The sequence below is a fragment of the Tachypleus tridentatus genome, chromosome 8, assembly GCF_004210375.1.
Source record: "Tachypleus tridentatus isolate NWPU-2018 chromosome 8, ASM421037v1, whole genome shotgun sequence".
NCBI classification, from domain to species: Eukaryota; Metazoa; Arthropoda; class Merostomata; order Xiphosura; family Limulidae; genus Tachypleus; species Tachypleus tridentatus.
The window spans coordinates 81,694,404-81,706,140 of NC_134832.1; the positions used below are offsets into that span (position 1 = coordinate 81,694,404).

Here is an 11,737-nt window from a genome sequence, read left to right on the forward strand (position 1 = left end):
CAATGGTACCTCTATTACTAGTCCATTCCACATCATACTGTAAAAAAAAACACATTTCACCCACACAGCTAGAATACACACTTATAGATGCTGCAAGTAGAATTGAGGTGAACACACCACTGGTGTATTACTCATGTACCCTTCTTCCATAGCAGGCAAGGAGCCAACAGTGACTGATGATTAAGAAGAAGTTTATATAAGTATCCATAAAGACATGATTTTATACAGCACCTTTCTCCTGCAGCTGACATAGAGTTTGACAGGATAGGAGGTGAGTATGGATACTCATCACATGGGGACATAGAGTTTGACAGGATAGGAGGTGAGTATGGATAGTCATCACAAATACCCTTCTCCCACAGCTGGTCAAAACTGATGATGGAGATGAGTCTATAAGGTACAGTCTGAAAAAGACACAACCTCATTACACATATTAGCTGTCCAACAGCTTGTGTGAAAGAGTTTGGATGGTTGTATACCTGTTCTTCCTGTCCTCACAGCACTCTAAAGGTTTTCATGCCTCTTCTGTTCTTCTACGAGTATGAAGAGTATGCAATGAATGAAACAAGATGTGGTTTCTTACAGGTATGACTCTCTGGAACCCTGAAAACTATAGTCACACCACATGGACTTCCTTCAGTCAGTTGCTGAAGGATGACTCACCTAGGTAATCTTTGTACCAATCTCTCCATCATCTCAGTGTGGGATTCTACCTCTTTGTGTGTGTGTGTGTGTGTGTGTGTGTGTGTATAAAGATAAATTATCATTCTGCTACTAATCTCTTCACATGTTTCCACCCATTCTACCCAGTTTTATGATTGCATGTTCATTCATTGCCTCATCAAAGATTAAAAATTCCTGAGTGCCAATACAGAGGGAATTGTTATGTATCAAGGTATGTGGCACTCCTGCTGGTGGACGATTATGCTGCATGATGATATTATCATGCAGTGACTTAACTTCATGTGAGATTAGGTGGGAGTTTTCAAAAGGCTGATGGCTTGCTACTCTCTTTAGTAGAATGTTCTATTGGTCTTTGAAAGTGAGTGCATACTTGAAACATGTTTTTGGATAAAGAAAATGTTTAACACTGGAATTAAATTACAATGGGAAACATCTACATGTGTAGGAGACTTTGGTATTATGGCCTAAAATCATACTCAAAACTTTCCAGGCATATGTATCAATTTTTGTTTTAAAGCAAAAGCATAGTAACAAAAGTTAATGAAATTAATGTGATTGTTTTCTGGCATAGCTGTATAATTTGTAGTGCAATTTTTGTTATTTTGAAACAAAGAAAATGTTGACAAAGGGCATACATTGGGATTGGACTTATTACAAATTTTAATTTTTATGTTCATTTTCTTCATATAACACAGACATTAGCTCCATGTACCACAATTTAAAAATTCCCAGTATAAACAACATTCAATACAAAAAGTCACTAAAAATGATTAAATTAACTAATTATGAAAGTATTCCAGTAACTTAACTGTGAAATATCATAAGGGAAATATTACATACCATCTCTTTGTATTTCAAACACTAATTTTTATTATGTTTAGTGAAATGTTATTTAATATTAGAGAGTTTAATTGTAGAAAATAGTGGTGATGTTTGAAGATAATCTCAAAATATAAGACCCACTAGGTTTTGTCAATGTATAATAAATATCAAATTTGTAATTGTTTTAATTATTATAGATATCTTACAGTTTGTGATATATTAAAGACGTTTTAAAAATTTTTTCTCATTATAAAAAAAGTTCTTTCAAAATTATTCTAGAGCTTGGGGTCTTTATGTAATACCTAAAAGTCTATGTCAGATAAATGTTAAACAGTTATTTCATTAATAAATAATTGGTATTAAAAAATAAAATGAATTTAATATGATATTAACCCTTACTCTAATTCTGATTTGTAAATGATTTAGTTAAACTTGATAATAGTTACAATTTACTTGCTTCATACTATGCAAAATACTTTTTTTTTTACAATTTATGACAGTTTTTCTTTTTGCTCTGGAACAGACAGAATATGCTAGGTTTGAAAATGGACGTTTTGTGTACAGAATACAAAGGTCACCCATGTGTGAATATATGATCAACTTCATTCATAAACTCAAACATCTCCCAGAGAAGTACATGATGAACAGTGTTCTGGAGAACTTCACAATTCTTCAGGTAATTGCTTCTTATATTAAAGTATTCATGTCATAACAAATCTGGCTGGTTCCTTCAGCAACATCAGTTAGGATTAATTAAAATAGAATGATATTAATTGTGAAAACTGTATTGCTTAAATCGTTTGTGCTGAGGCTTAAAGGTGCTTTAAGGTTGACTTATTAAGCCTAATTGCTACAAGAAAACAGTTTATGAACTAGATTTCTTCAGTCAAAGAGGTTCCTTGTCTATTGTTAATAGGTTTAATTGATTTACATATGTTGATAATATTAGGAAAAAGAAAGAAACTTGTAATTTTAGAATTTAAGCTGAATAAAGACTGATTTCTGATTAACAAGCACAATTGTGTGAATGGTTAATTCAATTTATCTTAAACTCTATTTATAATATTAGTTTTAAAAATTTTCCTGTAACCTAGATCAACAACAAACAAATAATAGTAGATCTCAAGATAAAATGAACTACAAAACCTTACACTGCTGCATACCATATATTCCCCAAATCGGCAAAAAACCAACATTTGGAAAATAAATTGTAATAAAACACAGCATTCTAGTAAATACCAAGTTTATTCATAAACTGGGTACAAAACTAAAAACCACACTGATAAACACAACACCAGCATTATTTATAAAATACAATGCAACAACTGTCAAAACTTCTGTATTGGAGAAAAAAGCAGAAAAAAAAAACCAGATTCAAAGAAAAAAAAACACCTTCACATGTTTTTAAACACTGAAAATCAAATAAACATAACATAAATATAGAAAACACCCAGATACTAAGTAGAGAAACAAATATAAACAAATGCAAAATCAAAGAAGCCCTTCTTTGACAGATTGTTCAGGCAGAGATGAAACTTTGTAGAATGGACAGCAACTGCCTGTTCTGGAAACACAAATGTAGAAGACAATGTTTCAAAAGCCTTCCACCTTTCATCTTCAAGTCAGTGTGTGAGTGGGTGCTGATTGTCTATTATAGTGTCCTGGTGGATTGTGGAGAACATGTTGTGCTTGGTTGGATTATCACTTTCTGATTGGAGGAGAGATTTCCTGTAGATTCAACAAATGGCAGCCACAGGTTACTCACTTCTACTCAGGAATTTCTGTTAAGTGAAGGTTTCATAGTGTAAATTATAAAATGATTCTTTGATTTTTCTTGTATTCCAGAATTTGTCTGTGTTGATGATTCTAGTTTTTTCTGTGTCCAGTTGATGTGGCATGCTCTGCAATGGCTGAATTTTGTGTTTTTATGAGTCTTGTACTATCTTTATGTTCTTTTATCCTTTTGCAAGTTTTCTTCCCATTTCACCAATATATGTATCATTGCAGGAACATGGAATTTCATAGATGACGTTTTTGAGATTCTCTTTGGTAAATCACTGTTTGTATTTTATCAGAATGGACCTTAAGGTATTGTAGGATTTCCACCGGACTTCTATGTTGAATATTTTGGCTATGTGCTGCGTTTTTCAATGAAATCTTGAAGGTATGGTGGTAGAGGTGGTAATTTTCTGATCTTTTCTTTCTGTCGTGGTCTTTTTCAAGGAGTTTTTGATGTAACCATTCTGTTTAAAATTCTCTTTTGATCTTTTGGCATTCTGCTTCAATGGATGTCTTATTACAAATGTTTTCTGCTCTGTTGTTTAGGCATTTTATTGAGGTTGGATGATAGGACTGGAAGTTTAGGTATCTGTCTGTGTGGGTGGGTTTTCTGTATACAGTTGTGGTTTTTTGTCTTGCTTGTTTGCTGATGAGTATGTCAAGAAACAATAGACTGTTTTGTTCCTTTATTTCTATAGTGAAGTGGATTCTTTTGTCTACAGAATTGAGACGTTCTAAGAACGCTGGTAAGTTTTCGTGACCATGGGTCCAAATAATGAATGTCATCGACATTACATCTGTAAAAACTTGGTTTTATTGGTTTTATCCACACTGATACAAAATATAGAACACATGAATGGAAACAAAAATGTTCTGTCAGAGAGATGTGAATCACTATTCTGATAAATGAGAGTCTTCCAAATATAAAGATAGCAATTTCAAAATTATTTTCTATATTTGGATCCATGTGGGTGTGTGAATCAACATTTTCTACGCTAGATTTTCTCAAGGCTAGATAAGAATCTCAGCTTACTGACATAAATTTAGAGGCAGAGCTAAGATGCTCATTTAGCATAGATATTAAGCCAATTTTCATAAAACTTGTTGATGAAAACCCCCATCAATTTTCACGTTGAAGATTAGTTGAAATGCAATTATTTTGATTATACTAACATCTTTCAATTTTTTTGAATAGTGTGGTCAGCATTGTTTTTATTAACCACAGTTGTAGTGGCCACTATGAAAAATAAGTTTCCAACCCCTGCACTATATCATTGATGTAAATCACATAGAGCAAAGTTCTAAAATACTGAGATGCTCCATTTATGACAATCTAGTTTTACTAAATTCCATTCATAGCAACGTTCTGATTTATTTCATCTAACCAATTTTCTATCAAATGAGAGTCAGTCTATTCCACACAATTACAGAGATAATTTTTAATAAACCTTCAATGTGGCATCTTGTTGAATGCTTTGTTAAAATCCAAATACTCAAATCTACAACTTTATTCTCATGTACTTAGGGAATAGCCTTTTCAAAGAATTTCAAAAGTGTATTAAGACAATATTTTCTCCTAGATATTAACTACTTAACAAAATTTAAACTTTGTTGTGTGGCTTTGTAAAACATCTTTTTTATCACACTTTAAAAACCTTTTGCCATAAATGATGTAAGACTAATAGGCCTATAATTTTAGGGATGATTTTTTATTGAAGAGTTATAACTTCTTCTCATGAAATGTATTTTTTTCAATAATCAGTATTTTAACTTATAAAATTAACAGGTGGTGACTAATAGAGAAACCCAGGAAACCCTGTTGTGTATTGCTTATGTTTTTGAAGTGTCTACAAGTGAACATGGTGCTCAGCATCACATCTATAGGCTGGTGAAAGACTGAGAGTTTACTTGGAGCACTGCATCATTCTGTCCATCATCACATAAAGTGTCATTCTTGTCCATCTTAATCTCCTGACAGTGCCTACTCTTGTAAGATGGCTGCAGTTACACCTTGTATAGTTGTTTTCATTAGATAAAATATGTCCACTTGAAGTAGAAGATTTATTTTTACATATCCAACCAGAAGTGTCTACTTGTTAGCATGACTAATAATCTTCATCTGGCTTTGTAGGACAGAAACAAGTTAGATTGAAGTATGTTTGATTTGTGAAGCTGAAGAAACTGTGTGCTTTAAAGCACAACTTTGTATACTTGAATGAGAAAGAAAACATGACGTAATCCTATGTGATCACATTGTTAACTTGTTTTTTTTTCTTTCCTGCATTGTTTTTTTTATATTTTGCGTGCTTATCACGTTATATTTTATACTCTGTTATAAGATATCAGACCTGTTAGTGTTGTGTATCTTGTTGCATGGTAGATGTACGGTAGGGTAGGTTGTGCTTTTGTTTTCTCAAGTCATAAACAGAAATTCTGAATAAAAAACTTTATTAGTGTGTCACCCAGTTTCTTCTCCTATATTTTGTACTTCTGCAGTCCTCTTCAGTCACAACTGCAGTGTTACTTGTCCCACTTATTAGATTTGTTTCATAAAGATACTATCACTAGTGGGTTGTTATGAATCGGTTCTGCTAAGTTCTGTTCAATATATATATCAAACAATACGTATGAGATTCTGTTAGTAGTCCTTTTAATAACACAATTCAAAACAGTAACCTAACATTAAAGATATAAACCATGAGTCTTAGTTTTAGATTTGTTTTGTTTTTCTTACAATAAAAATGCTGTGAATAGTTTAATGCTAGATCAGTAATGGTTTTCAGTAAGTTTAGTGTGTGCCATGATCCTTATTTTATCACAACACTAATTGTAAATTTTGCTTATGGTACTTTCTCAAACTAGAAGAAAGAGGTAACATAATGTAGAAAAGCTTATACAAATATTGTTTTATATTAATTTGTCTTTCATAATCATGGGTGTAAGTGGAATTGTTGCATAAAATCAAACATTGTATAAGAATTGTGACATGATGTTTGTCTTCTGTATCTGTCTTGTTCTTTAAAATGTTCAATACTTAAATCAGTATAATACATCATATTTTGAAAATGAGATATCTGTAGCTTTTTATGTTTTATAATCTGCCTTTCTCATGGCAAATCTGTTGAGACTGAAGTGTATGAACTGTTTATTTAACTAAACAAGTAAAAGCAATCTGTTAAGTAATTATAAATAACAACAGTTTGATATGAACAAATTGTCTATTTCTGGAATATTGTGGAAATTGCCAACAAACCTGTCTACAGCACATTAACCTGTTTTGTGTTCCATCAGCAGCAAGTCATAACATTATGTAACACAAATTTTGCTCCTGGATAGTACATGTTATTTCTTAATTGTTTATGTTGTATTCCCTTCAAACTTTGCTTTTGTGACTTAGGTTAATTTCTAAATTTCATTGTCCATTTTCTGTCTAAAAATGGGAAAATTTGTACATTTTCACTTACATAAGGTCTGAATAAAACAACATATGAATCAAGATTTACATGTATTTATACTAAAGTTATACAAAAATGTTTAGAAGTGAGTAGTTTTTCAAGATTTGTGACTGTAATGTTAATCACTTTCACGTGTCAAGCCCCAAATATATCTCGCGTTATGTTTTGTTATAAGCTCCCTGGTCACAAAAGCAAAGTTTGAAGAGAAAAATAGGTCTTTTCCATTTACTTCAGGCATAAGCAATTGGGAAAATAACACTTTCTGCCAAGGAACAAGAAAAAGTAAAAATTTTGTTACATAGTTTAATTGCATGATTAGCTAAATCCATATGATCTCTTATGCTATATGCAAGACCTTCAGTTAAGTAAAATAAGAATATTCAATTGTTAGTCACTTACTAATTTTAATCAAAATATTTCTGATAATTTCTTGAGTTCTTTCATGAATAACATTGTGAAAAGACAAATAATAGGTAATTATCATGTAAATTTTGCTAGTGCCTGTAATTTAAAGTGCTTACATTTATCTTTTAGGTGTCAGAAATATCATTTGCAGTAAACTTTATAAGATTTCTTCTCATAATGGTATGGGAAACTGTTAATTTTTAGAATGAAAATCTGTTTCCAGTGAGGTCACTTGTATAGAATAAAACTTTATCCTTTAGTTAAAATAGCTTAAATCAAAATAACATCAAATAATGAATCACGTTCTCAGATTTATTTACAATTACATAAAAATGTCTGTTGGTAAATGTGTTTTGTAATTGTCATTTTACTGTGAAGAAAGTGTTTAAGAATAAAATGATGGAGAGTGTCTTTAACTCTTGGCCATGGCTGTTTTAAATACATGCAGAATTTGTGCAAGCTGTACACTGTATACAGCACACTCATTCAACTGCTGGAAGCAGACTGTACTTTATACAGTGAATCAGCATTCAGAGGCTTAAAGAATAAAATCAAAGGTGTGATCTCAAGATTCAGTTAAAGTTTTTGCAGAATTAAATTACTTTTTGTTGTCTTGTGCTTAAGCAGTATTAATTTATTTTGCATGATAGGCTCAGGAAATTACTTTTTTTCATGTTTTATTCTAAAACAAAAATGTAATGCTAGGATCTTTCAGTGAAATACTTTTACCATATGTTATTTCAGTTTAAAATCATGAGTACAAAGGTTTAAACTATTACCCATAAGGTTTAGTTTTCAGTATAAAAAAAAAGTGTTGGATTTTACTATTGATAACATTATTTACTTAATAAGTCAGCTTATTGATTTGATAAAGTGGTTTTCTGAATTGCCACATATCAAGTGCCTGCACTTTTTATGTCTTGGTTCTGTTTTTAACTACAAAAGAACATGGCACTCCAGGTATTTTCATTATATTTGTTAAGAGAGATGAGTAGCTGAATTTGAATACTAGTTCTGATAAATATACGTAGCATAAACTCCTCATGAATTATTGTTTATAATCTTAAAATTTTATTCAAATGAGGGCTTGAGTTCATGTTACACTAAAACATTTATTATCTATTTACGTGTCTGAAAGTAACATAAACCAAGTCTACAGCAAAATTGGATATTTTTTGTTGCTTCACCAATGTTTCTGCTATAAACAAGTTTCATAGAAGGTTTTGATATATTTTGTATAAAGCTATTTAGAATAAAAACGTTGTTGGGTTCTTTTAAAATTATATGTGTAGATGTCCTTGTATGATCACAATTATTTTGTTTGAGAAGCTAAAAGTAGGTTAAGGGATGAAAATAAGCTGATGTTTTGTACCATTTTCTTGCTAGATTTCCAGTTACTAATATTTACATAATTGATATTTTCTTTGCCATAAAATCTTCTTGTAAAATAACATTATTTGGTTGCCATGTGCATTAGAACCAAATGTTCAAAATATCATGTAGTTGTAATATAGTTACTGTAGTCTAATAACCTTGTGTTTACAATAGTTGTAAAGTTTTTTGCAAATATTTAATTATTTGGAAGGAACTTTAAAACTGTCAAGACATTGAAAGAATTTAATAAGGCCCTATCATCATTGGCAGCTATCACCTTATTCATTAATGCTCTTTACTAAACTCTTAAAACATGTATTGAACAGACTCTGTTTTGTAAATATTATACATGGGTATGTACAGTATTAGTAGCAACATTGAGTTAATACATGATGAATTTACTTGTAATTGCACTGTTAAAGCCAGTAAAATATACTGATAAATTACAACTAGAATAAGCTTTGTGTAGTTTGTAGTACCTAAATCTTCATTAAGAGTAACTAGTAAACATGTTATCAAATTCTTGATTTTTTCTCCCACATAAAAATATAAAAAAAAATTGTTTGTTTTTATTTTGAAATCATGAATCATTTTGAGTATGCAGTCTTCATACTTCTGAGTATAAAAATCTTATCAAATATAATTATTAACATATTTATAACATAAACAAATTGATAAAAATTTCTAGTAAGATTTTTAGAATATGAAAATATTTTGGTACTGTTTTGAGGAAATTCTAAAATCTTTTAATCTAATTATTATCTAAAGTGAGACAACATGCTTGGATATTTGCAGATCTGAAGAATAAGATTTTGATAGCAAAATGAAACAAAATATAATGGTTATTTTTCAGTGGTTATTGATTACTTGTTATGTTTTAAAAGGAAAAAGGTTATACACAAAAATACTGTAAATATGCATTTTTCTTAAATGAAAAGGGGAGGGGCAGCCATTTCTCTAACTGCACCTTTTGTGAAAGGTATTTTCCTTTATGTATTATAAGCATTATAAAGAATGCTTTTTATCATTGGAAAGAATTAATTATAAGAAGAGAATTATAGGTTTTTCTTTATCTATGAAAATTTTAGAAAAGAGCTGTGCTCTAAATCTTGTTGTTTGGTAATGTAATTATAGATGTGAAGAAAATAATAATTTGTAAGTTGTCATATAAAATATTCAATTTTGTGATGTAATCAGTTAGTTTTTATGACAATGGCAGCTTTCCTGGTTGTATCTGAAATTTAATTTCATTTATATGTTTAGTTAAATAAAAGATTCTGTGTGACCATTTATTTCAAAAACCTTCTTTGTTTGTTCTTCATAATGCACAATAAACATCTGATTTGAATTTTTATGACTTTTTTTGTCATTATTGTTTTTCTAATGTTATTTCATTTCACTGTTATATATTACTACAAACTTCATCTTAAGGCAAGTAATGTTTGAGATATTATTTGAGGTTGTTGATTTCTTGACTTGAATTATTATTTTGGTATTTTAAGATAAAACTGAAACAACTAGGTAAATACTGAATATGCAAAATACTAGATTCTCAGAATTTGATTAGCATCAGTATGAGACAAGACTTGTTTTGCTTTCAAACAGTCTCTCACTGGGACAGTGTAAGTCTATGGATTTTCAATGCTAAAATCAGGGATTCGGTTCCAAGCCCGTGGACACAGCAGATAGCTTGACGTGGCTTTGCTATAAAAAAACACACAAATACACTCTTTCAAAAAAAATTATAAACTCAACAAAAAAATGGTAAGTAGATTGTCATCTGTTCTAGAAAACTACACACCATTTATTATTTCTTTAAGACTGGATTTTCTATTTGATGCAACTTATGATAAAGTCTGGACAACTTTGCTTGGAGCTATAATAATAAATTTTAATATCAAAGTCAGCCATAACTTCTCAAAATTTCAAAAAGGGAACTCTAAGTTTCCAATGTCCATATGTTCTGTGCACAATTTGTGACTTATCTGTTTTAGTGATGATATACAGAAACATACATATATGTATATTCTGACCATGAATCACTGCCTTGGAACAGTTAGTATATCTTGTTCAGATGAAACGTTTAAATACAGTAGCTTGTACTAAAAGTTGAAAAAAATAGCATGATAAAGGTGTATTCATTCTGTAAGTTGTAAAAAGGTTATAGCCCCAACATTTGCTACATCCTTCTATAACTAAAATACTCGTTTAATAAATTGATATTAATTTAAATTTGAAACTGTAATCATCACCCAACTTTTATAGGAGTTGTTATGTTAAACTTGGAATGTAATTCATTGGTTTTAAAAGTAATTATAAACCTTCATGTTGTTCAAAATATTTAACATAGGTGCTTTGGTGGCAAGGATGGGATGTTAAAAATCAGTTTTATACGATTTTGGTGAAAATTATAAAGGATATAGCATATGATTGTTACAATTTACAGTATCTAAATTGAACTTTGAGTGAATTATGACTTGCCACACCAGCAGCAGGAACTCCATAGTTAAGGAAAGTACATTTATAGCATTATGATACCTTCAACTTAATAATGCACAAGTTTAGGGAAATACAGAGAAAAACGGAGAATTATGCAAAAATAAATCATATTGTCACAATATCAAATTTTTCTTTTTCCTACCTTCTGATTGGTATTCCAAAGTATACTGATTTACCTTCTAGAATAACAAGAGGTTTTTGACAAAAATATTTTGGGGGAGAAAAGTTGAATTTCTTAACTTTTAGATGAGTTTAGCAACAGAAAAGACTGAACGCAGAGATAAACAAAGTAAACAGTTTTTATCTTTCAAGCACAATAAATCGCAAAACACGTTTGAAGTATCTAGTTTCTATAAAATACAGTAAGATAATTCAGCTTCTCACCTATAAAAATCAAATTTAAATGAACAAGCAAGTGAACAAACGATTCAAACTTGGAAGCCGTTTCAATTTAATTGTTTTAATTAAAACTGTGAGTGAGAGCTCAACTAAGTGAGATTGGTAGCAAAATATGTAAAATCGATGTCAAATGAAAGTTACGTTTAGTACTGTGTGTAGCACAGGCAAGCTCGCGTCGGACAAATAATCCGAGTGCGTCGAATCAAAATAGAGGAAAGAGAGACACACGTACCCATTTATATCGTTGATTTTTAAAGCCGTTACTGCTTTGTACATTTGTTAGTATTAAATATATATATATTGCCTAAACTTGGTTTGAT

The 11,737-nt window shown here is 30.5% G+C and overlaps 1 protein-coding gene across 8 annotated transcripts in view; it reads left to right on the top strand.

Annotated features, from left to right (window-relative positions):
- The window catches only part of LOC143222789 (transcriptional enhancer factor TEF-1-like), a 132,488-nt gene extending 122,615 nt beyond the window's left edge, over positions 1-9,873 (top strand). For all 8 annotated transcript variants that reach the window (XM_076449767.1, XM_076449768.1, XM_076449772.1 and 5 more), the window contains 2 exons: positions 2,030-2,182; positions 5,072-9,873. In XM_076449767.1, coding sequence (XP_076305882.1) covers positions 2,030-2,182; positions 5,072-5,185 — 267 coding nt within the window. In that variant the 3' untranslated portion in view covers positions 5,186-9,873. The remainder of the gene's footprint in view (positions 1-2,029; positions 2,183-5,071) is intronic.
- Positions 9,874-11,737: the final 1,864 nt, after the last annotated feature.